The sequence below is a fragment of the Pleurodeles waltl genome, chromosome 11 (genome assembly GCF_031143425.1).
Source record: "Pleurodeles waltl isolate 20211129_DDA chromosome 11, aPleWal1.hap1.20221129, whole genome shotgun sequence".
Lineage (NCBI taxonomy): Eukaryota > Metazoa > Chordata > Amphibia > Caudata > Salamandridae > Pleurodeles > Pleurodeles waltl.
The window spans coordinates 536,684,640-536,711,589 of NC_090450.1; the positions used below are offsets into that span (position 1 = coordinate 536,684,640).

At 47.5% G+C, this 26,950-nt stretch overlaps 1 protein-coding gene across 2 annotated transcripts in view; it reads left to right on the forward strand.

Moving 5' to 3' along the window:
* The window catches only part of DDHD2 (DDHD domain containing 2), a 440,822-nt gene that overhangs the window by 225,478 nt on the left and 188,394 nt on the right, over positions 1-26,950 (forward strand). For both annotated transcript variants that reach the window (XM_069213949.1, XM_069213948.1), the window contains exons 9-10: positions 1,644-1,714; positions 3,979-4,101. In XM_069213949.1, the coding sequence (XP_069070050.1) occupies positions 1,644-1,714; positions 3,979-4,101 (194 nt within the window). The remainder of the gene's footprint in view (positions 1-1,643; positions 1,715-3,978; positions 4,102-26,950) is intronic.

Consider the following 26,950-nt stretch of genomic DNA (forward strand, 5'->3'; position numbering starts at 1 on the left):
GATCCCGGGGCAACCAGGACCGGAACCAGTCCTCCAGGAATATGGCCAGGGAGGATGCGGCGGTGTTTTCGGGCAGTCCCACAATTCTGAGGTTGTTGCGGCGGGATCTATTCTCAGCATCTTCGGCCCTTCGGTATAGCTCCGCTGTCCGAGTTGTTAGCGTTGATACCTGTGTTTTGAGGGCCGCCAGATCGTCTTCCACCGTGGAGATCCTGGTCTCCGTTTCCGCAATCCTCGCTGTAGCATTACGAAGGTCTTGGCTCACCAGGGCCACACCCACCCTCACTTCTCCAATTTTGCCTTCCACCGCTTCTTGGGAAGACTGTATTGCTTGAAGAATAGCTGCCAGGTCACTGTTCCCGGCCTATTTTCCTTCACCACTTTCTGTCTTTCGGTCATCTTTCGAGGTTCCACTGGGGCCCGTGGCGAATTGGTCGATGCGCATCTGCGCCTCGGCGGGGCGGGTTTGCCTGTCCTTGCCCATTTTAACTACCTTGTTGAGCCTGCTTGTGGGTTATTTCCATGCCGTTTTCTCCTCAGCTTCTGTCGGAATACCCACTTCTACCAGTGTGCTTGCTTCTGTTGGTGTGTCCCAGTTCGCCCTTTGATCACAAGAACCTCCGTTTTTCTTCATGCCAGCATTGCCATTAGGGTCCGTTCTTCACCTTGTCCACCTCACACCCCCAGATCCTGAGCTCCCAGTGACCGAGGGTTGTTAGTCACGGGGGGTAAACGTTCCCCCCCTTCCTCCGAGGCCCCGGCGTCTTCTCCATTAGGTCCCTCAAGAGGAGGGGGGGTCCCAGGGGCGGCAGCCGCTCACCAGCAGGGAGGGGAAGAGGAAGATAAAGCGAGAAGGCCGCTACTACCTGTCGTCGTCTTTCGGGGCGCTCCCAGTGCTCTCCGGGTCTTCAGGTTTGCTCCAGTCTTTCCGATTCGGTGCTGCCTCCTCTCCCCCACCGGCTACGGGGGCGCGGGCCTCACCCCGCCGAGGCCTTTAGATTCTGTTGCTTCCTGTCTTCTGAGCGCCTGCCATCTGGGCACGAGACGTCTTATGCCAGGGATCTCCTCTTCCCCCCCTCAGTTTTGCCAGGTATCACTGGACCCGCGCGCTGTCTTTCTGGTTCTCTTTCCTTTTCAGGCCAGCCGCCCGCGGTCCCGATCGTCGCCGCTTCACCGGCCGCTTTTATGCGCTCGGAGCGCCCGCCATTTTGGGTGCGGGACGCTCCGTCAGTTCTCAGCTCTCCCTGGGTCCGCGAACTCTGGAACACGACTCTTTTGCCCCGGGGGCTTCCCTGATCTTCCACCGTCTCTCACCTCCTCCGGGGAGGGCCGATTTGTGCACGTTTCTCGAGCGGATGACGGAGGGGTCCGGAGCACCTTTCAGGTGCGACCGCCATCTTGACGCTCAAGCCACGCCCCGCGAGTGCAGTTTATTAAGCATTGGTTATGAGGTAAGTAATCTGATTTTGTTTGTATGAGTGAATTCCTAAAATAGAATACATGTATAATACATTACTGGCTGTGCTTAGGTGATGGAGATGCAGCATCATATACTGCTGGGGCACAATGCTGAAACCCTATTCTCCTTAAAATCTAAGCCGTCACTTGCAAGCTAACTTCACAAATCTTTTTGTCTTTTATAGGTTCACTGATTTTGTTTGACCTCTTAACCAACCAAAAAGATCCTTCAAAGCATGTTGACGACAAGACAAGGGTAATTCAATCTTTATTTTTCAGAAACCAGGACAGCTGGGCAGTGTTACATAAGTCGGAATAAATGAAACGTGTAGAACCTTACCATTTATTTAATTTCGTTTGTTTATTTCTGATTATAATATACATGAAACATATACACAAGATAAATACCAATGCACATTAAGAAAGGCTCCATTGTGACCAACACAAAAATATGTCCTATTGCCCAAAGGACAATGTAATACAGATTAAGGGGGTCATTCCGACCCCCGGGGTCGGCGGGAGCACCGCCAACAGGCTGGCGGTACTCCGCAGGGCATTCTGACCGCGGCGGTTTGGCTGCGGTCAGAACAGGAAAACCGCCGGTCTCCCGCCGGTTTTCCGCTGCCCTCAGGAATCCTCCATGGCGGCGCAGCTTGCTGCGCCGCCATGGGGATTCAGACACCCCATACCACCATCCTGTTCCTGGCGGTTCGCCTGCCAGGAACAGGATGGCGGTATGGGGTGTCGTGGGGCCCCTGGGGGCCCCTGCAGTGCCATGCAATGGCATGGGCACTGCAGGGGCCCCTGTAAGAGGACCCCACAAAGAATTTCAGTGTCTGCTTAGCCGGCTTCCTCGTGGGAAGGGGTTTCCCGCTGGGCTGGCGGGCGGCCTTCTGGCGGTCCCCCGCCAGCCCAGCGGGAAACACAGAATCACCGCGGCGGTCTTCAGACCGCGGAGAGGTGTTCGGTCGGGGGAACTCTGGCGGGCGGCCTCTGCCGCCCGCCAGAGTTAGAATGACCCCCAAAGTGTTATACACCGATCATTGAAATTGTATGACATATTTTTTTTTTTCTTTTGCTACTGTTGCCAATTCATGACAGGGTAGTGACTGTTATAGGTTGACTCTGGTACGTGGGGAAGGGTGTATGCACTGAGGTAAAGCGAACAAACTAGAAAGATCACAGTGGTAAATGGCATCAAGCAAGGTTAGGCCTCTCTGCCGGTCATTTTTTTCTTTATTAGTTTCTGAGCTTGCTGAAGAGCTGAGAACTCTGCATCGTTTTTTTTCTCTCCACAATCACGTCAATATTTTTCCATTATTAGCCGATATTTATATTACTATTCTTTTAAACCTTATCCCAGTAAAATCGTGTAAAAGTCAAAGCATTTGCTAACAATGTAGTCCTGGCTAATAGAAAATAAAATTGAGTGTTATATTATGGACAATTATTTTATAAGACTTTATTAAAGATGTAGCAGAATTCAATTCAGGTAATTTATTTATGAATATGGCTACATACATTGTTAGACTTTAAAAATGACTTGTGGCCTGTTAACCCAAGCGCACACACCATTGGGTAGGGCCCACAAGACAAAGATCACAGCAGTCATCCCATTCAGTGCTTCAGTTTTTTCCATACCCTAAAATGGTTTCTTGCTAAGATTGAAGAATTCATGTGGGAGCGGATAGGTGGTCTAATCAGTGCCAAACCAATTGGATTTGAGAGGTTGAAATTGAGGATAATGCTTTGTGAACTGCTAGCCAATTGGAGCTCATGTGAATATATCTTTGCAAATCAAGCTTATGCAATTATGTTGAGGCTGTTGGAAACTTGGTTTGACTTGGGAGACTAGATTGACCCCAAGTGAAAACTAACACAATAGTATGTTGAATTATCAAATACAAGGCACAGGAGCATGCCCTGGCAGCATTAAAACACAGTGCTCTGCTTGGATGTATGTCCAGTTTTACACTGGACAAGACTCAAACCTTCTGTCTTTGGAATACCCGACAGAATGTATACAATTTAGATTTGGATATTCTCTATAGGGGGCATAGAGGGACATGGTGTGGTGGCATTCTATCTGACTTGATATGAACGTCTGCAGAAAGCAGGTGTATGAGTCACATATATAATATTCAAATGAAGCTGTGCCCCTGAACAAACTGCCTTGCTATCAATAGCATCAATAAAATGCATCAAGGAACCCAATGAAATATCAGTGGAGTAGAAAGTATTTCTTAGGCTTTTATTAATTGTGTTGCAGTTTTAATTATTTTAGGGAATGGTTACTAAAGAATCATGTTGAAATTGTATATTTGTTTTAATTCTTTATTCTGTGAAGCTCATCCTGTGGAAGTAATGGGTTAGATGGTTTTATTATGAAATATTTTGTGGATGAACTGTTTAAGGTATACAGTATGTATGCATGCATTATTTTCTCTGTGTGTTTAATTAATAAATAAAAAGTACATTTTAAGCTTGACTGTAGACAATGCCTTTGTGTTCCTTTCTCAGCTACCAGACACAGGTGCTAGGGATCTGGACGACACACTTACAGTACAAGAAGTTCTTCAGCAGCTGGAACTGTCTGAATTGAGTAGCATCTTTGAGAAGGAGAAGATAGATAAGAAAGCATTGGTAAAAGCATCCTTTTCAATAATGAATTGAAGCATCTTTGATTGTGAAATATTTTCTTTACTCCTTTCCCTATTTTGGACTACTCACTGATATCAGCACTATTGCAAATGGTCCTAATCCCAAGTAATACTTTGAAGTCTTTCTTGAATTAACAGGTTGGTGTCAATAGAGTTTGGGTTATTTTATTAACATTTTAGTATTTGGTGCTCCCCACAGAACAGTAACAGATATAAAGAAGGAAGCAGGTGTAAGAACTACACTTGTGAGGGGGCTGCTATAGATGATAGAGAGAAGCTATAGGGCTTCTTTGAGACACGTGGATGGCTCTATTCGGTAGTGAAAATATGAAAAACAAAAAGTGCTCGTATCTAGTGTCTAACTTCGATTGACACTTTTCAACAACCAAACATCAAAGCCATCTTTTAATTTTGAAGATTCTTTAAGGAGTTGTATTTGCAATATTTGTGTCATCAGAGAATCAGAATGCCAACTCTAAAGCCTTGACCACTTTCTTAAGTGTGCTGTATTTGTAGACACATTTTGAGATGCTCTACAAGCCTCATTCAAAAAATGATAATCCTACCTTTTAAGAATCAAAAATTGCTTAGTTGTATTTGTGAAGAAAATTATTCTTTTTGGTTTGGAAGACTTTTGACAATGTCAGTCAGCCATCGCCAGCTCAAGGAATTTTGAGTCAGCAAGCCCAGCCAGTCTGCAAAATTGCATAAAAGCTGTGTGTTGTGGTACTGCATCACCACACGTGTCAAACGTGTGTCAGGCAGCCATTTTGGAGATGAATACTGCAGTACAAGAGTAATAACTTGTGAAGAATGGTCTAATTTATAATAGTTCCGCTATCATACAGAGCAATGGGTGTCCATTGCTGAGCAGTGTCGATGAGTAGTGTATCACTGTTTTGAAAACTTTGTTAGAAAGAGATTCATTAAGGATCACAGCTTCAAGACCATGTGTGGGAGCCATGTGCATAACGGATTGGAAGGTTGAGCATACTATTGTAAGAGACTATTATTTAAGCACATAAGAGTGAGTTACAATTAATAAAAAGGTAATACAATATTAAGGAAGAAACAGTTGTTAAATACTGTATCCTGTAATACTTTAAGCTCTTCAGGTTAGTAAGACCTAGAGCATGTCTACACCAAAAGCTGTTGAACAACCAGGTCCACTCTTACTGTGTACAGGAAACCGATCGTAAAATGGAAAACTTAGCTAACAAACTTCAGAAACTACTTAATCGCCTTTGATGCAAAGAAATATGAAGGTAAGAGAAAGAAAATCCTTATTGTTTGGGTTTTTGGAAGGAGCTGAGCAGAATATTTTTAGTCACCTGCAAGAAACTGAACCACCCCAAAACAATTTTTGTTCATGTGTTGAATATAAAGAATCTATCCTCAGATTTGAAAAGCAATTTGGCAAGGTGATGCAACGTTTCATATTTTGTTCCTGGAATCAGGGGACTTTTGGCCCCTGGACGATGCAGACTGGTGGGACACAGTACTGGCAATATTGGCTAGGCTGAAGTTTGAATAGCTGTGCAGGGTGTATTTCACTGCTAAGAGGTTATAGAAAATGGGAAAGCTACAATCCTTCAACTGCAGAAGATGTCTGGTGGTATAAGAGATTTCTTTTCAAAGTATATGGTCATGAGTCATGCTTTTGACATACTGATACAGTGGTGCACTTAGTCCACTGTCTTGGGATGGCCCATTGACTTCTCACCCGCCATAATATTGTTAAGGGTAGCAGGAGACATTAACAGTTTGGGAGGCAAGAAGCTTTGGTTGAGCTTGGGGACGCTTCTCACAAAAAAAAGACATGGGCAGACCATGGAGTTGGGAGACTACTCCTGCATATGAGACATGGCTGAGAGGCATGGTCTGGAGTTCAAAATTAGAAGAGCAAGTCTATTGTTGCTCACAAACACGGAAGCTGTGTTATGTACTTGTGATGGTACTCAAATTCAATCCTGACGTTTCCTGTTATAATCACACTTGGAAGCTACGGTTCCCATTTTTTTACACTGTTGTACATAAAAATTTATAAAAACAATTGTGTTTTAAAAAAAATCATGATACGACAAAGTCCCACATCAGTGGATGAATATTTGACAAATGTGTGTATAGTTGCAGCTACATGTGTCTTTGAGAATACTGTACTTGAGAGATTAGGTCGTCTTTGGATTTTTTTCCAGAAAAGATACAGGAAAAAATGTTTGTGTTCAAGAAATACCACGTTAGAGGAAGCTGTTAACATGGCTGAAGGCACGAAAATGTCATGCTGACTTCCCTTTCCAGGGTGTTCACTAGTTGAAAGGAAGGCAGTTCTACTACACATGACTGGATTTGATAAATGTTAGTAAAGAAGGAGTGAGAGGTTGTTGGTGAGAGCAAGGAGTATGTTATGTTACAGCGGTGAACCAAAAGCAGACCTAGCAAACATTTCAGGTTGCCCAGGGTATGGAAAAATAGGGAAAAAATTAAGACAGTTGGGCTTTTTTCAAATACATGCAGGGTAGAGGAGAGTTCAGTATGAGATAACAGCATTAGCAATGAGGAGTGAGAAGCAGGTATTTCAAGGTCTGCAATAGATAAAAGGGATAGACATGCTGAGACGAGATGTGACCTTAGCTGCTGGTTGCGCTGTTCAGCCTTTCAGAGGACCGTTTTTTAAAGTAGACATGGGTTAGGTTGAAGTAGATGTTGCGGGGAACTAAGGGTTACCCGTTACCATTTTGGAAAAACGCACTTTTGAAAAAAAAACGAAAAATAAAAATTGATTCTGATTGATGTTAATTCCAATGTGTTTGCAAATTTTGCATTTGAAATGATGGGTTTCTTTAAAGACAGAGTTTATGGGAAAGTCTATTCCCACCAAGATTTATTTGGTGATTAAAGGAAGAGATGTCATGGGCTGGCGGGATAAAGGGAAACTTACTGTTGATTGATGACTAGGTTCAATTAACTAGGTTATTTAGGGGAAGAAATGCAAAGCCCAGCAATGTCGGCTGAACATCAGCAGAGCCTGACCAACATAGAGAACACTTTGAAGAAATATAAAGGGGTATTTCAGGATGAGATGGATTGTGTAGCATAAATCTGATAGAGACTTTTAGTTGCAGATTCCTTACCTTAGAATTTCCCCCCAGGCGTCAGACTGGATCCGGAGATTTTTCTTCGAGCAGTACCCTTGCGCATCGGTAGGTGGCGTCGGTCAACGTCGTGGTCACCGTGATGTCGTCGGGAGTAGTACATACATGCCGCCCTCCGGCATTGACGTCAGTTCTTTTCTTTCCGTGCCACACGCTGATCCGGAGAAGAGCTATCCTGGCTATTTTTGGGCCAAATTCGACTGCTTTGTCGAAGATTTTTGTGTATGACTTTGGTGCGTCGAGATGTCCCAGAAGACCGGGTTCAAGCCTTGTGAGGACTGCCATCGGACGATGTCGGTGACGGATCCTCATTGTGTTTGTCTGTGCTGCCTCAAGCGCAACCACGACCCAAAGTCGTGCTCCGAGTGTTAGGCCATGCACCTGAAGGCTTTGAGGGAGCGGTCCCTAAAGATAATGGCGGCCCGGCACACGACTCCGCTTAGGTCCCGGTCTCTCTCGAAAGGAAGGTCTCAAATTCGGTCGCGGAGTCATCACCACTCGTCTTCTTCTAAATCCTCGGGTCAAGGTAAGAAGAAGAAGTCAAAGAAGTCCCATCGCTCTCCGACTTCGCCCCATTGCTCGGCATACGCAACGCGGGAAGAGCGTCCACGCATTAGGCCTCCGTCCTCGCAGCCTGCGTCTGGGTCAACTCCGTGCTTCCCCGAGTTTCCCGGAGCGACCCCTGCCCAACTTCAGGCCCAAGGGGTTCGGCTGATGGGCCTTCGGCTTCCGCGCAGACAGCTTCGGCCCTGACACCGAGGTCACCTCCGGATCCGTTCGCGGATATGCGCCGGGTCAAATATCGACGCTCCCGACGTCAGTGGTGCCCACTATCGACATCGACCCAATTCTTATTCCCAACGAGTCGCAGCGGCGTCGGCTGACGCCACCTTCGGCTTTGGTGGGGCTAATTCACCCCAGGTCGGATTTGGATCCTTTTTCCTATGGGTACGAATATGGGGAGGTATTGGAGGGGTCCCTGGACCCTTATGAATACTAGGATGACCCTACTATGGACTGGGCACAGGAATTAGGCGAAGCCAGTGGTCTTGATACTTCTCCTGACGCTGGCATGCTGTCTCCTCCTACCATGGCTATGGCGGAGGGAGCAACTTATGGTATGGTGGTCAGTAGGGCAGCTGAGGTCCTCGGCCTTGAGCTGCCTACTGTAGAGGTCAGGTCTAATCTCCTGACGGAGGTGCTTCAGCCTGGGGCTTCGGCTTCAGAATCCCTTTTCCCATTCAATGAGGCCCTCACCGATGTCCTTTTGGGTACGTGGTCCAAACCCAACACAGGGGCTCCTGTGAACAGAACTATCGCACACCGCCATTGGCCCGCTCCAAACGACCCAAAATTCCTGTCCCAACACCCCACGCCTGAGAGCCTTGTTATCCAGGTTTCTTCTTCAGGCGTGTTCCCTTCCGACCCCTGGATAGGGAATCCAAAAGACTGGAACAATTTGGCAAGAAGTTGTTTTGTTCCTCCAGTCTAGAGCTGCGGTCAGTGAACACCGCATGCCTTTTGGGCCGTTATACCCACTCCTTGTGGGATGCGGTTGCGCAAGTCCTGCCGCAGTTACCGGAGGAGTGCCCGTGCTATCGTCTCCCAAGCAGTGAACGATGGGAGAGACGCAGAAAAGTTCACAATACGTTGTGGGCTGGATAAGACCGACTCTCTGGGCAGATCAGTTGCAACGACAGTGGCCTTACGGCGCCACGCCTGGTTACGCACTTCTGGTTTCTCGGGGGATGTCCAACAGTCACTCATGGACATGCCCTTTGATGGCACCCGTCTCTTCGGAGACAAAGCTGACTCGTCCTTGGAGAGATTCAAGGATTCCCGGGCTACGGCTCGGTCCCTTGGTCTTTCCTCAGCCTCTCGCCCACTACAGTCCGCTTTTCGCCCCTTTCGTGGACACGGAAGGGGCGCCCTGTCGCGTCTTCCACACAGCCACCGTGCCACGCACGCTGACCAGCCTATGCGTGGCCGGGGATGCGGAATCACATGTGGCCGTGGGACAGGGAACTAGAGGTCTGTCCAGACCACCTCTGCCCCCGCTGCAGCCTCCAAACCCTCCTAGTCAGTCCCCTCACTCCCGTCCAGTTGGTGGCAGGATTCGCCATTACCTCCCGCACTGGGAACACATCACAACGGACGGGTGGGTTTTGCAGATCGTTCGAAAGGGCTACTCCCTCCCTTTCGAATCTGCTCCACCACACATGCCACCATCCTTCAATCACCTTCCAGAGGATCATTTGGCGCTTCTCTGCCAGGAAGTTGCAGCTCTCTTGGCCAAGGGAGCTATAGAAAAGGTCCCTGTGCCAGAAGTAGATAATGGTTGTTATTCCTGCTACTTTCTGATACCAAAAAAGGACAAGGGCTTACGTCCTATCCTAGACCTTCGGAGCCTGAACTACTTCCTCAAGAAGGGTAAGTTCAAAATGCTCACCCTAGCTCAGGTTCTGTCTGCCTTAGACCCAGGAGACTGGATGGTAGGGTTGGACTTGCAGGAAAGCTTATTTCCCTATCCTGCCTGGCCACAGACGTCACCTACGATTCGTGGTAGGTCACGAGCCCTTTCAGTTTACTGTGCTCCCCTTCGGCCTTAGCAGCGCTTATCGGGTGTTCACGAAAGTGATGGCGGTGGTTGCAGCTCATCTGCGCAGGTTAGGGGTCTCAGTCTTCCCCTACCTCGACGACTGGCTGTTGAAGGCGGACTCGCCCCAGAAAGTTGTCTCCCACCTTCAGACTATGGCGAACCTCCTGCACACGGTGGGGTTCACTATCAACGTGCCGAAGTCACACCTGACTCCCTCTCCGTCGCTCCCTTTTATCGGGGCAATTCTTGACACAGTGCAGTATCGGGCTTATCCTCCCGACAAATGAGTCCAAGCCATTCAGGCTATGATTCCGATCTTTCGGCCTTGGTCTTGGGTTTCGGTGAGACTGACTCTGAGGCTGCTGGGCCTCCTGGCCTCCTGCATCCTGCTAGTAACACATGCCAGATGGCATATGCGGGCTCTGCAGTGGGACCTGAAGTTCCCACAGCAGCATCAGGGTAATCTATCCGACCTGGTCCAGATTTCGGAGGGAACTGCGAAAGACCTGCAGTGGTGGCTTTCAAATCCAAATTGGGTCCACGGCAGATCCCTCTCCATTCCCCAAACAGATCTCTCTATAGTAAGATGCGTCACTTCTGGGTTGGGGTGGCCACATAGGGGAGGCGGAGATCAGTGGTCTCTGGCGGAGTCTGGACTTCATATAAATCTGCTGGAGCTCCATGCGATCAGGCTTGCGTTGAAAGCATTTCTTCCCTCTCAAAGGGAAAGTAGTGCAGGTGTTCACGGACAATACTACAGCCATGTGGTACTCCAACAAACAGGGCGGAGTAGGTTCCTGGACCCCTTTGTCAGGAGGCACTACGCCTCTGGACATGAGTGGAACATCAGGGCATTTCCCTGATGGTTCAACATCTGGCAGGATCCCTCAACGCCAGAGCAGACTAACTCAGCCGTTGATGGCCAACCGATCACGAATGGCGTCTCCATCCAGAGGTGGCGCAAGGTCTCTTTCAGCAGTGGGGAGAACCTTGGTTAGATCTGTTCGCCTCCACAGAGAACACGCAATGTCAGCTGTTTTGCGGGTTGGGGTTTCCAACGCAGCACTCGCTCTGAGACGCTTTTCGTCTCGAGTGGAGCTCCGGCCTCCTTTACGCCTTCCTGCCTATCCCTCTTCTGCCCAGAGTTCTCAAGAAAATCAAGAACCACCGAGCCCAAGTCATCTTGGTGGCTCCGGACTGGGCTTGAAGAGTGTGGTATCCAGAGCTATTGAGCATGTCCATCGATCCTCCACTCAGACTGCCTCTTCAGGCTGATCTTCTGTCACAGCAACAGGGGACGGTTCTTCACCCGAACCTGTCCAACCTCCGCCTTCATGCGTGGAGATTGAGCGGCAACAGTTGACTGTTTTTGCCCTTCCACCCGAAGTCTGCAATGTTATCTTGGCAGCCAGGCGTCCATCGACTAAAACTGTATAAACCTGTCGTTGGAATAAATTTGTGGCATGGTGATCCCCTTTCTGGCCCTCTGTCAGAGGTTCTTCTGTTCATTCTTTCTTTAGCCCAGCAGGGCTCTGCTTTGGGCACCCTTAAAGGGTATTTATCTGCCATTTTCGCCTTTCTTATGCTACCTGATCAGCCCTCACTCTTTAAATCTCTTTAAATCTCCTGAGTAGGTTCTTAAAAGGGCTCACCCACTTATTTCCTCCCACTCTATTTATCATGCCTCAGTGGCACCTTAATCTTGTAATTACTTATTTGATGTGTACCGCCTTTGAGCCGATGCATAATTGTCCCTTGCAGCTCCTCACAATCAAAACTGTCTTTCTGGTCGCTATCACCTCTGCTCACAGAGTGAGTGAGCTTCAGGCCCTTTCCTCAAAACCTCCATACATCCTGACAAAGAAGTGTTATGCACTAGAGCTTCCTTCCTTCTTAAGGTGGTTACACCATTTCATGTAGGGCAGGCCATCACTTTGCCTACTTTCTACGCACCCCCACATGCTTCCCATGAGGAGGAGAGAATCAACCGTCTGAACCCAAAAAGAGCATTGGCGTTCTACCTCAATCATACTAAAGATTTCCGGGTGGACGATCAACTCTTTGTTGGCTATGTGGGTGCGAAAAAAGGGAAGGCGGTTCAAAAGCGTACCATCTCTCAATGGGTGCTTCTTTGCATCGAAATGTGCTACGCTTTGGCCAAGAAGCAACCTCCTGAAGGCTTGCGTGCTCATTCCACCAGAGCAACTGCTGCTTCCACTGCGTTAGCACGCGGAGTTCCTGTCCTGGATATCTGCCAGGCAGCTACATGGGCATCCCAGCACACGTTTGCTAAGCACTACTGCCTGGACAGTCAGGTCCGTCGAGACGGCTATTTTGGTTGTTCGGTCCTACAAGACTTTCTAGTATGATCTTGCCTCGCAGCCCACCACTGAGGATGGCATTGCTTGGGCATCTATTCTAAGGTAAGGAATCCTCAACTAGAAGTCTCTATCAGATGTACAAGTTACTTACTTTCTGTAACGAAATATCTGGTAGAGCCATATTCTAGTTGCAGATTCCTTACCACCCACCCATCCTCCCTGCTTGCGAACTGATTTCTAGGGACAGGGATTCCCCCTTTCAGGTCCTTAGCTCTGGCGCACCAATCTCAGTGTTCTTAGTGGCTCTGCGCTCTGGCGTGGAAAGTTGTTAAAAGAAACTGACGTCACTGTGCGTGGGTGGCGTTTATGTACTACTCCCGATGTCATCACGACGCCTACGATGCCTGCGGAGTCGACTGATGCTGCCTACCGACGCGCAAGGGTATTGCTCGAAGAAAAATCTCCGGATCCAGTCTGACGCCTGGGGGAAAATTCTAAGGTAAGGAATCTGCAACTAGAATATGTCTCTACCAGATATTTTGTTACCGAACGTAAGTAACTTGTATGTTTAGGAATTTACCTTTTGAGTGTGGGAGTGAATGGAGATGATTGTTGGATAAATGTATGCGGGCAATATTACTGTAAAAAACGAAAGGGGGAAGGAGAGGATGTGGCTTCCTAAGATAGCTATCTCCCAAAACGTGATAATAAAAAATACCAAAATGCTTTCTGGGCTGAAGGATGTCCTCCGGGAATTCCTTAGTTTGTCAGTCAAACAGGTTCTTATAAAAAAACATTCAAGTCAAACCTTCACCCGCCCCCCTGGGTGGCATGCCGCATCATTGGGTTCTCGCATTGGCCTGACAGCTGTTTAGCAGGGCGGATGTGCTCTCTGTAAAATTTGTGAGTACTTTGTTAGTGGGTAAGTCCCACTTAGTAATAAGATGAACAATCCTTAGAGAATGGTAAGAAAATCTATTTTGATAAACCTGTAATTTCTTTTTATTTGATTGGTTTAGTGAGAGATATCAAAAACAAATAGCAAGTGGGGATAATGGGGATAACTATTGTACCCATTTCATTTCAGAAAAAAATAGCATTTGTCTTAGAAGAATTGGGGATTGTGCAGTTTAGTGTTGCACTATGTTCTTCACAGTCAAGTGGGTCAGGGTAAAGGGCAAACAGATTAATTAAGGGAGGAATACAAACTACTTTAGCATCAAGTCTGGGTGTTGAGGTGTGCTTACAAGAGAAGATCTGGAGTTAAGTAAAGGCATTGTTTTTATGATATAATTGCAGCTTTACTTTTGTCAAAAGTTAGGCAAGCTGCCAGAAAAATATTTTATTCTTAGTTGGCTTGGCGACCAAACTGAGAATGTAGCTGTTGGCGAGGCTTTAGTTAAAGAAAAAGTAAATTTTATGCAGGCCAAGAGTGGAAGGTACCATGATAATAGATTCAAGATTAAGGACCAGTCGCCGAGTTTAGGCAGTTTGGTTATTGTGAAAAAGTATAGGGTTGTCATATAAAGGTGATTTCAAGTTCATGAGACCTCATCAGGTCATCAGAGTTGTGAAGGTTTTTTCTATTAAGAGACAAAGGTTGTTGGTGGAGTTCAAACAATGGTAAAGGTACAGGATTCACACGTTCGTGTTATGGGCTGTTCCTAAGATATTTCTCATATGGAGGGTTCTTAACCTCCTGGTTTTACTAAGGAGGACTTGAATTTTGGTTTGTTTATGGAGAGAGGTAATGAGATGCAAACCAGTGTGCAGGAGGAAGTGCTATGCGTGCCTGACAGTGATGATGCTGGTGAGGACAATATTGATGAGAATCCAAGTGTGCAGATTGATGGCTCTGTGGGCGACACTGCGAGTAGGTTGCATGTGGAGGAAAGTGATGCATTTGCTGGTGTCAGGCAGGGTGTGAACAGAACACACCATAGGACTGTCCTGCCTAATCATCTTTGTGATTACGTTATGCATTACTGTGTTTTTTTTTGGTTTTTATACAAAAAGGGCAGGTGTATCACACCGAAGTTTATATTCGGAGTAGTTATTATGCATTCTGCTTCCACCCTTCATGTTTTCCTCGTGTATCGTCGGAGTGTGGTGGTTCCAGGTCTGTACCCTGTTGATGTTTGGGAATTAACTTGAGTGGCGTGTGGGGATTAGTTGGTGGTAGTTGTGATCTGTTTGGGAGTGACAGGAAGGTCTGTTGTAATGTTTGATTAAAACATCCTAATAACTCGGTGGATTTTATCAGATAGTTCACTGATTTATCAGAGACATGTAGGTATCCAGGTGTCTTAGTTATTTCACTAGGTCAGTGTAGACCAAGCGTGGAATGAAATTTCCACCTTCAAGTATACAGTTAAGTTTTAGAACTGAAATTGTGTTCAAGGATGGCACTGAACTGATATCGAGAGCCTTCTGGTAAAATGGCTGAATAATGTAGGAAGCTGTATCTTTACATCCACATGAAAATGAATCCGTTGTAGTTGTAACCTAACGAGGGAAGCTTATGAAGCCAAACTGAGTAAATACGGTGTAATTGAGAAATGCGAGTTACTGTGTTGTAACATCATGTCGTATGCAGAACTGTTGTCCTCTTTTGTGTCGATGCCGTGCACCTTTGTGATGTCATAGAATGTTGTAGTAGGATTCTCGGGTTGTCAGGGGCAGTCCAGTGACTCGGCTACCAACACCAAGCTCCTGGTGGGCCCCGATTAATAAACCTAGTTAGGCGACGTGACTACTGGCTCAAAACGTCCCTGTATGTATCTACCTGCAAGTGGAAACCCATTCACTTTGCACAAAGGGTCTGGAAGTTGAATGGAGGGATTGTATTGAGGTAAGAATAGTGAAGAGGTGGTGGTGGGGGGGGGGGGGGGCACTTTGGGAGGTCAGAGACAGGCCATTGGACAACATTCATTTGTATGTTCGAAGCTGTCAGTTGGTGTTTGTTGGGTTAGCCTAAAGAGCAGTTCAGAAATATCCGGGGTTCAAATTTATTGTGTTTTAAGCATTTCGTTTGACAGAGAAATACAAAAAGCAAGGATCCCATTGTATTACCCTGTCCTTCAAAAGCTCTGGTTTTGACTCGGTTAACTGTTAGCTTAATTTGTTGTGTTTTTTTTATTTTTTATTTAGGTGGCAGACTTTATAATATGTCTTTTTTATGGGCACGAAAAACCAATATAGATTATTGCTAAAGCAGCCCAGAATATATTTTGATAGATAATATTTTCCTTAATAATTAACAGACAACGATCGTTTTGCAGTATGTCTTTCTGCATTTTTCGGTGCTGGTAGTATTTCCAGCGTAACGTGTTTACTGCCTCAAGATCCTTATATTACCTATGATTCCTTGGATTGTGTTTTTGTATAATGAGGATATCGAAGTTTCTACAGGTTAGGGACCCACTGGCTGACACGAAGAGGAAGAAACTAGCAATGCGATGTTGGGAAAGGTTCATTCTAGCTTTTGCCTTAGTGTTGCCACTGACGCGATGCCTACGGGGGTGAAGACAGGAATGGGCATTCGGAATAGGCTAGGCATGTTGTACAACTAGCTATGGGAGCTGAAAAGGACATCCTTCCCCTCGTGTAGCAAGGAATCCCTGCACAACACTGCTTCTTTCTGGCACTACAGAGGGAAGCAGACCCCGTGCCTCGGGCGACCCACTGAAAGGTCGAGCCTGGCTCTGCTCGAGGTCCTGGTGGAACCTCGAGCCCATAACGAGCCAAACTTTCATGTGGCCATCCTTGCTCTACCCACGGATGTTGGTTAACGGCCAAAGCTGCCAACTCTGGAACTGGGGAACCAGGTTCGAGTTTCGGGGCATGATCAACACCTTGTGATTCTGGTCAAATCACTTAATCTCCCCTTACCTAAAAATAACGAGTGTGAGCTTGAGTAATGTGACCTGGTGCTCATGTAAAGCGCTCCAATACCGCTGGGTCGAGTTCACACTATATAAAAACGTCAGAAAAATGCAGAAGTATGTTAAAAATAACCCCCCAAAAAAACATTAACCTAAAAATAAGATACAAAGAGGTACCCAGTTAGTGGCTGATTTGTGCAAAGTGAAACCAGAAAACCTGGATAAATTGCGGCTTCTCCTATTAAATAGTGTGCACTTTGGCAAATATTTTATTTAAACAAAACTGCTTTTTCTTCATGCTCACGTATGAAAGCACTTTCAAACACGTGAATTCATAATACCAACTGTACAAAAACCTATTGTGTTTAATTTATTAGACTGTAATGTTTTTCTAGTAATCTGGACCACGTACAGGGTTCACATGATAACTGTCTTGCCTCTTGGTTCCCCACTGGCACTGTTCCTTGTGGGGATAGGGGCAGAAATGGTTCTAAGTTCATGTTTAAAAACTATCACTTTTAAAAAGTACTTCTCAGGGCAGTGGTATAATGTAGTGTATTAATGTCAGAGCTTCCACATGTTAAACAAATTTGCTTTTTTTTAAAACTTTGAAAACATTTAATCATATTATATATGATATTTGTTGTATGAGTTACATAAACTTATTCAGGGCTTTGCTCGTGCAAGGTCTGTACAAACCAGGCCAGACCTTTGGTTCGGCTCTCCCTGTTAATTTATGAAATGCCCACCTCTTCCTGCCCAGAACCCCCAATGGTTGTCCCACCAAGCACTCATACCCGTTCCCCTCACTGTTGGGTCCCCCCCCCATGGGGCTGCCCATGGTGCTTCCCCCTTTCCTATTCCTGCGACCACTGATAGGGGGCTTCGTTAAGGTGCAAGGAAAGAAGCGACAGGCTGGCTGCAGCAGCAGCTGGAGTCTGGACGAGATGGAAGTTAAAAAAATATATATAAATATATAATTTCGCACTGTCCCTGTGCACATCTATGTGTGTGAAAGTGTGCATTTCTGTATGTGCACGTATGGTGGATATCGGTCTGTGTGTGTGTGAATGTGGGAAACTGGCAGCTTGTTACAGTACCCCCCACCCCCACTTTTTGTCTGGTTTCTGGATGCAACTTGGACTAGAGTGCACTGGGATCCTGCTAACCAGGTTCCCAGTATTCTTTCCCTAAAATTGCAAATGTAATTGGAAACACTTTTAACTGCCACTGGTAAATGATACCCAGGGCAGGGTGTACTAAGGGTAGGCCCCTGAGGGCAGCAGCACTGATTATGCCACCCTCTAGGGCCATGCATCCAGATGCAACCAGCACTGCCATAGCAGGCTGAGTGTCCTTGTGCAATCCTAAAATGCTAACTCCACATGGCACACTACCCGTGTGCCCTGTCCACTATACACTCCATACCATATAGGCAAGTCACCCCTCTGGCAGGCCTGTCAGCCCTAAGGCAGGGTGCACTATGTTGTATGTTAGGGCATAGCTGCATGAGCAATATGTCCCCACTGTGTTCTTGTCAAACCTGGGACATAGTGAGTAAACAGAGCAGCCATTTTAAATGCATGTGCTGGACACTGGTCAGTATGAGTTTCATAGCCACATGATGGCTACTCTGAACCCTGGGTTGTTTGGTATCAAACAACTCAGAATGATAAATCCAAACTGGTACTAGCACTGGAGTTATTATAAAATGTACCCAAGAGTCACCTTACAGTGTCCAGTCTGCCAGCTCCAGACACCCAGTCTACAAACTTTGGCGGAGAGCCCTGTCTCTCTGGTTTGTAAAACAATGCCCTTCCTGGGTGGAGGTGCTAACACTCCCTCCCTCAGGAATGTGCACTGCCCTGCTGGTGAGCTTCAAAGGGCTTACCGCCTTTGAAACTCGACCCCCGGCCTGCTGGTAGCAGGCGATGGTCAGCCCCTTTGCAACCCCCCACTTTCGGTGGGAGCAAAGGCGGGAAACCACACAAAGAGTAGGGGAAGTGCCCTCATCTGGCATGCACCCCCTGTAAGGTGTTGCCTGCAAGGTGGACACTACATTTCATTTTCCTCCATCTTAGATGGAAGGAAAATAGCCAATCGGGGTTAGGGAAGTGACCATGCCCACAGGAAGTGGTCACTATAGTGGGTGTAGCCACCCAAAGGTAAGTGTCCCATTGGACACTACCAGGTTCCCCCTAAAATGCTCACTAAATTCAGTATTTAGTAGGCATCCCTAAACCAGGTAATGAGATTCGAAGGACACAAAGAAGACCAGCACAAAGAAGATCCAAGGTACGAGAACTGTGGACCTGCTGCACAAAGAAAAGGCGCCAAACCCTGCCTGCCGCACCCAGGAACCTACAATCGCTGCTGCGGAGAAGCTGGACACTGGACTGAACTCAAGAGACCCATAGGACCTCCAGGCTTCAACAATCACCCAACAACTCCCTCCTGAGTGGAGGTACGACTCTGCAACAGCAAAGAAACCAGGAACCAGGAACCTAGTGAGGGTCATTTCAGTGACCTGCCGCTAACTCCCGAACTGAAAGTGGCAGCCGGACCCAATGAGACACCGATGACCACAAGGACAAACCCTCAGAGTGTGCCAAGTATGGCGGCACTACGCCCTCCACTGGCTTAACCGTACCAGTATCTTTGCTACTAGTCAGCTGACGTCGGACACAGGAAAAACCAGCTCGCCCAGAGCTGAAAAAAGGCCAGGAGGAAGCCCTAGTTGAGGGGCTACAGGAACACCCTGGACCTCCCGCAAGAGTGCCCCCATTGTCCTGTAAGCGACCTTCAAAAAGACCTACTTCCAGATCCAAAGGGCATCTTTACGCACAGTCTCTAGCTCACCTATTCGCTCTGCACCCGGCCGCCCTGTGCACTGCAATGAAGAACCAGCTGTGCCCCAAAGGTCCCTCACCCTTTGCAACCTCGACACTCTAGGAGGACCCCAAGGAACCACCTTTAACTTGACCAGAGCAGACCTTTTGCAAGTGGTCCCCCTCAGTAGCCCTGCACCAGCTCCAAGAGACTTTCCACCGCTGCTCCTGCTGGAACCGGGAGCCTCCCTAACTTCTCCAGCTGCCACAGTGTGCCCACCGACGACCTTGACTAACCTGCAAAAGCGGAACTTCGAATGTGTGAGTTGCGTGATTTCATACTATGAGTACAACAAATGCTTTGCACTTCTCCAAGATTGGCTGCGCGACCAAGCTACCATAAAAATTAGAGCACTAGGTGATCTAGTTTTTGCCTCTGGAAACCAACGTGTAGTAGACTGGACCCCCTGCACAGTGTGCCTAGCTTTGCACATTACATAGAGGGCCAGCCTCTTACAGTGAATACATGTCCGATTATGTGTGACGAGCAAGTGTCCTACCACTGACCCTGCTTGTGAAGTGCTATACTTCACACAGTGATGGTAGTTCCTGAAAATATGCTGGCACTGGCATAGTGGTGGTAATTCTGGACAATTTGCTGGACCTAGCACGCTGATGGTATTCCATGGCAAAATGCAGACAATGGCACAGTGGTGGTAATCCCGAATAAAATGTAGTCCTGCTCACTAAAGTGATAGTGCCTAGCAACAGGATGGCTGTGGCTCATTGGTAATAATAGCTAGTAAAATGCAGGCCATGGCACAATGGATGTTATCCATAGCCACATTCTGTTCCTGGTACAAAAGTGGTATTTCTTGACAACATGCTGGCCCTGGCATAACGGTGGTAATTCCAACAACATTTCAGTCCTGGACCAAATGGTGGTAGTTATGGCCCTAGCTCAATGGTTGTAATCTCTGGCAAAATTCTGATGCTGTCACATTGGTTGTGATTCCTTATAACATGCTGACCCTGGCACAATTTTAGTAATCCCTGGTAAAATGCTGCCTCTGGCACAGTGGTGGTAATCCCTAGAAAATGCTAGCCATACGCAATAGTAGTAATCCCCCCAAAAATCTGGCGATGCCACAATAGTGCTAAATCCCCCAGCAACATGCTCTCTTAGGCTGCAGTGGTGGTGTTACTGATAAATGCTGACCTTGGTACAATTGTGGTAATCTCTGGTCAATTTCCCACCCTTCCACAATGGTGGTAATCCCCGGAAATATGCTGGCCCAGTCACAATGGCAGTACTTTCTGGTAAAATGACAGTTCTGGCAAAATGATGGTAACCACTGGCACCCTGTTGACAGGCACAGTAGTGGTAATCCCTTTGAGCATGCTGGTGCTAACACATTGATGGTAATTCTTTGCATCATGCTGGTCATAGTATAGTGATGGTAATCCCTGGCAACATGTTGACCTTGGCACACAGGGAGTAATTCTACGCAACAAACTTGTCTAGGCAAAATTATGGTAATTTCTGGAAAAATGGTGGACCTGGCATAACAGTGGTAATACCTGGGAAAGTGCTGCTCCTGAAAAAGTGGTGGTAATTCCTGGCAATATGCTGGCCCTGGCACAATGGTGGTAATTCCTGGCAATATGCTGGCCCTGGCACAATGGTGATAATTTCTGCCAACATGTTGACCTTGGCATAATGGTGATAATCCCTGGCAAAATGCTGACTATAGACAGTGGTGATAATCCCTGGAAAATGTTGGCCTTCTCACAGTGATGGTAATACTCTGCAACACGCTGGTCCTAGCATAATGGTATTACCTAGTGGTATAGTCGTGATATTTCCTGGTAAAATTCCGGGACAGTTGTAATCTTTGACCACATGCTAGACCAGGCACACTGGTGGCAATTCCTGGTAAAGTGCAGGCTCTGGCACAGTAATGGTAATTCCTGGTAAAATGTTGGCTGTAGCAGAGTGGTGCCAATCCCTGGCAACATGCTGCCCCTCACATAATGGTGGTTTTTCCTAATGAAATGCTATCTTTTCCTGGTAGTATGGCAATTACTGATAAAACGCTAGCCCTAGCACAAGGGTGTGGTAATCACAGGAATAGTGTAAGCTGCCACAGTATGATGTTCCAAGGCACAAATATGAATCATTTTGAAAACATTATATTTCAGGTAGGCTCAGGGAAAAGAAGAACGAGTGCAGGTCAACATTTCCAAAAACCAAGTCAATTTTTTTTGTCATTGCCCAAACTTGAATGAGATGGTTGGACAAGGCAAAATCCATATTGCATTTCTAAATGTTTGCTCTGGACACGTAACTTATGGGTGGTTTTTAGGTCAAGCGTAAGCGTTCGACGTGGTGTACACTTAAGTATACTTATACTGCAGGCTTAAAGCGATTCCCTCCACTTTCGGTTTCAGAGCAGTGACCAACTACTGTATTATTCCACTTTGGTTTCTTTATCTGTTGCTGTCAAATACTTATTTTTGTTATTTCTGTAGTGCTCCCCTGTCACTGTGGGTGGTTTAGGCTTGTAGCTGCCTGCGTTTTATTGCAGCATTCCGTTTCTCCCATTGCCTCCAATGTCACTGACATTTGTTTTGGCTTTCTTCCAGTGCTGTCCTCGTTTACCTCTGGCTCCTAAAGAACGAGTTACTTACCTTCGGTAACACCTTTTCTGGTGGATACATTAGCTACCTGTGGATTCCTCACTTATTGAATTCTCCCCTGCGCCAGCTTTCGACGGAAATCTTCTTCCTAGCTTCCGCACGTCGACGAGGACGTCACAATTGCCCATGCAATGCCGTCTGATGTCATACAGGCAATAAGAGGTTCTCGCCTACGTGCCGACTTCAGTACCAACAAATTTTACGGGCCTCTGAGACGAATAAGCCATTGAAATAATTAATCATATAACCACATTTAATTACACCAAAAGATAAAAAAAATATTCCAAAATGTCAACAGTGTACATAGCAATCTTACTAACTCTCTTTTCTCTTTTTTTTTTTTTTTTTTTTTAAAGAACTTATGTACATAAATATATACAATATATTTGAAAGTCATTAAACACCAAGAGGAGCACACCCAAGGATAGCTTGGTAAGACCAGACAGGCAACGGGGAGGCGGGAGGGACCGTGAGGAATCCACAGGTAGCTAATGTATCCACCAGAAAAGGCGTTACCGAAGGTAAGTAACTCGTTCTTCTGATGGATACAACTACCTGTGGATTCCTCACTTATTAAATAGAGTCCCAAAGCAGTACCGCACTCGGAGGAGGGTGCCTGAATGGTCAAACCAAGAAATCCTGCAGCACTGACCGTGCAAAATGGCCATCCCTCCTAACCTCCGAATCTAAGCAATAATGTTTTGCAAAAGTATGGAGGGATGACCAAGTTGCGGCCTTGCAGATGTCAACCACAGGAATACCCCTAGCCAAAGCCGAAGAGGCCGACTTAGCTCTGGTGGAATGAGCTCTTTTTCCATCAGGGGGTTCTTTCTTTGCCAGAGAATAACACAGCTTAATGCAAAGAATGACCCACCTGGAGAGTGTTCTCTTGTGGACTGCCCTTCCTCTCCTCTTTCCCACGTACCCGATGAAGAGTTGATCCTCCAATCTAAACTCCTTCGTTCTGTCCATGAAGAAGCTCAGCGCTCTTCTCGGGTCCAAACAATGTAGTCTTTCTTCCTCTTTCGAAGGATGAGGTGGAGGATAAAAAGAGGAGAGAGTAATAGACTGGCCCATATGGAAGGGTGAAACAACCTTCGGTAAGAAAGCAGCCTTGGTCCTCAACACCACCTTATCTACATAGAAGGATGTATAAGGGGGCTTAACAGAAAGAGCCTGCAGCTCACTCACTCTTCTAGCTGAAGTAATTGCAACAAGGAAAACATTCTTCAAAACCAATAACCTTATAGGGCAAGAATGCATTGGCTCAAACGGCGAGCCTATAAGAAAAGTTAAGACTAGATTTAAATCCCACTGAGGCATAATGAAAGGAGTGGGAGGAAATTTATTGATGAGACCTTTTAAAAAACTTAATACTAAAGGAGATTTAAATAAGGAAGGTTGGTCTGGGAGACACAGAAAGGCTGACAGGGCCGACAAATAGCCCTTGACTGTAGCCACTGCACAACCCCTCTGTGCCAGGGACAAAGCAAAAGACAAGACATCTGATAAGTGGGCACTTAAGGGATCAATTTGTATTTCTCCACACCAACACACAAATTTAGCCCACCTGCTAGCGTAGATAGATTTAGTGGAGTGTCGCCTAGCCGATAAAATAACATCCACTACCTCAGGTGGGAGAGAAAAGGAACTCAGGTTGCCCCGTTCAATCTCCAGGCATGAAGGTGCAGGCTCTGGAGGTGGGGGTGTAAAACCTGCCTTGCGATTGTGAGAGGAGGTCTGCCCTGAGAGGGAGACGGAGCGGGGGGCACAGAGAGAGTTGGAGAAGATCTGAATACCATATCCTCCTTGGCCAATCCGGAGCTATTAAGATGACTTGGGCCCGGTCTTGGCGAATTTTCCTCAGAACCCGAGGAATCAAAGGTATGGGGGGAAACGCGTAAAGCAACTGGTCGCACCAAGACATCTGAAACGCGTCCCCCAACGATCCTTGCACCGGATACTGGAGGCTGCAGAACAACGGGCAGTGCGAGTTCTCCCGAGTGGAAAAAAGATCTACCCGAGGGATTCCCCACATCTGGAAGATCTGTCGGACTAGATCTGGGTGAAGACGCCACTCGTGATCGGTCGAGAAGTGCTGACTGAGACTGTCTGCTCGCACGTTCAGGACTCCTGCCAGATGGTTTGCTACCACGCAAATCCGATGGTCCCTTGCCCAGGACCATAGCCACAGAGCTTCTCTGCAGAGAAGGTACGGCCCTACTCCTCCCTGTTTGTTTATATACCACATTGCAGTAGTATTGTCCATCAAGACCTGAACCGACTGACCACGAAGGGAAGGGAGAAAGGCCTTGAGAGCCAAACGTATTGCCTGCAACTCCAACAGATTTATATGAAACATCTGTTCCACTGGAGACCAAAGACCTTTGATCTCCAGGTCCCCCATATGAGCTCCCCACCCCAGAGTGGAAGCATCCTTTATTACTGTGGTCACCGGCGGAGGTTGTGAAAACGGCCTTCCTTGAGAAAGATTGCCATCCGCAATCCACCATCTTAGATCCACTGCAGCGTCCCTGGAGATCTTTACCGATCCCTCGAGATCTCCTTTGTGTTGAGACCACTGCTTCCAGAGGCACCGCTGAAGAGCCTTCATGTGCCAGCGAGCGTGAGTGACCAACAGAATGCAAGAAGCAAACAGACCGAGCAGTCGCAGGACCTGGAGGACTGGAATGACCGCTCTACTTTGAAACGTTGGAATGTCCTGAATCCGCTGAGGCGGAGGAAAGACGCGATTCAACGTTGTATCCAGTACTGCCCCTATGAACAGGAGGCGCTGAGAGGGCTCCAGGTGAGATTTGGGCACGTTCACAGAAAAACCCAGGTCGAACAACAACTGGGTTGTCGACTGCAGGTGACGCAACACGAGCTCCGGAGACTTAGCTTTGATCAACCAGTCGTCCAGGTAAGGAAATACCGCTATCCCCTTCCTTCTGAGCTCTGCCGCAACCACCGCCATCACCTTTGTGAAGACTCGAGGTGCTGGAGTAAGACAAAATGGAAGGGCCGCAAACTGATAGTGCTGTGATCCCACCACAAACCGGAGATACTTCCTGTGTGACTTGAGTATCTGGATATGAAAGTAAGCATCCTGCAAGTCGACAGACACCATCCAATCTCCTTCGTTCAACGCCAAAAGCACCTGAGCTAGGGTCAGCATCTTGAACTTTTCCTGTTTAAGGAACCAATTCAAGATCCTCAGGTCCAGAATTGGCCTCAAACGACCATCCTTCTTGGGGATCAGGAAGTATCTTGAGTAACAACCCTGACCCCTCTCCTGTTCTGGAACCAACTCCACCACAACCTTTGAAAGGAGGATTTGAACCTCCTGTTCTAGTAACAGGAGATGATTTTCTGAACAGTGGGAAGGGCGGGATGGGGGGGTGGAAACTCCCAAAAGGGAAGGGCATAGCCTTTCCACACAATGCTGGTGACCCAGGAGTCTGATGTTATATCCTCCCACTTGCGGAGAAAGTTCAATAACCTCCCCCCTACAGGAGTGGTATGGGTAGGAATTGGTGGAAGACTAAGGCTGCTTCCCATGCTGCACCCCCCCCGGAGGAAGAGGAAGAGGCAGAGTGCTGCTGAGCGGCTCCACTGGTTCGGACGCTCCCCCTGTACGATCTGTAGGAGAGAGCAGTGGCGGGCTGTTGTTGAAATCTGCCCCAAAAGGAGGAGGATGAACCACGACCATACCCTCTAAATCTTCTAAAGAGTCTGGACGAAACAGAAGAGGAGGCCTGCAAGCCTAAAGACTTAGCCGTGGCCCTACTCTCCTTAAATCTCTCTAGGGCACAGTCCGCCTTGGAGCCAAAAAGTTTATCCCCATCAAAGGGAAGATCCAGCAGGGCTGACTGGACATCCGACGAGAAACCAGAGGAACGAAGCCAGGCCTGCCTCCTTGTAGCAACAGCAGTGCCCATAGCCCTGGCCACAGAGTCAGTCGTATCCAGCCCAGACTGGATCACTTGGGTTGCCGCAGCTTGAGCATCAGAGACCAGATTCAACACCTCCTGAGGCACCTCAGCATGGGACGACTTTATCTCATCCATCAGGGCGTAGATGTATCTCCCCAAAATACATGTAGCATTAGTAGATTTTAAATCCATGCTGCATGAGGAAAAAGCCTTCTTGGAAGAATGATCCATCTTCTTTGAGTCTCTGTCTGAAGGCACACCTGGAAAAGAACCTGGGGCAGACCGGGATGAACATGAAGCCTGAACCACCAGGCTCTCAGGGGTTGGGTGCCTGGACAAAAAACCTGGGTCCGCTGGAGCCACTCTATATCTGCGAGCCACCGATCTATTAACTGCCGAAGATGACACCGGCTTCTTCCAGAATTGGATCGAACAGAGCCTCATTAAAAGGCAGAAGTGGCTCTGCAACAGTAGAAGCCGGATGTAAAACCTCTGTTAAAATATTAGGCTTAGGCTCAGACACCGGCAAGGGAAGGTCCAAAAAATCAGCTGCTTTATTTATCACAGAGTGGAATGATGCAGCCTCCTCTGTATACTCTCCAGGAGATGTTAAGTCCCATTCTGGAGAGGTGTCCAAACCACTAGCTGTATCTAAACCTTGGAGGTCCCCAGGAGGTTCCTCAATCTCTCCTTCCTCCAATGCCTGCTTCTGATATTCCTACTCCTCAAGAAGGCGAAGAGCAAGCCTTCTGCAATGCAACCTGGCTTCAATTCTAGGCATCGACATGGCTTCAGCCGACGGCGAAGCCTGACGCCGATCCTCGGATCCATCTGACGCCGGATCCATCGGCGCCGTGGACTTCTTCGGCGCCGTATGAGGCAAAGGATGGACAGGAGAACGCTCCGGCGCCAGACCCGCAGATCTACTCGGCGTCACCGGCTGCGAAGATGACGCCATAGGAACCGACGCCGAACCAACACCTCCCATAGGAAGGAAGGGCATAAAAGGTGCAGGTCGTAACGGAGCCTGAGCACCCATGTTGAAGGCCAAAGGACCCGAAGGGCCAGCCGGTCCACCACCTGGAGCCATCTGTTGAAAGATAGCAAAAATTGCATTTAAAAATGCGTAACTGTCGGCTCCTGGGGCCGGGAAAGCTGGATACTGTGGAGCCTGGGCTCGAGGTGACATCCGGCGTCTGAGAAGCTGGTGAGAACTCCTGACGCTGAGGAACCTCAAACACAGATGGTGGATTCAAAGGTGACGCCTGTGAAGCCGGTGATTCAAGAGGCGTCTGCGGCTGCGGAGAGATGGTAGGGCTAACTTCCCATGTTTTACGGCGTCGAGCTGAAAGCGACCTCGAACGCGATCTCTCCCTACTCGACCAGCGCCGAGATTCACAACAACGCCGGGAG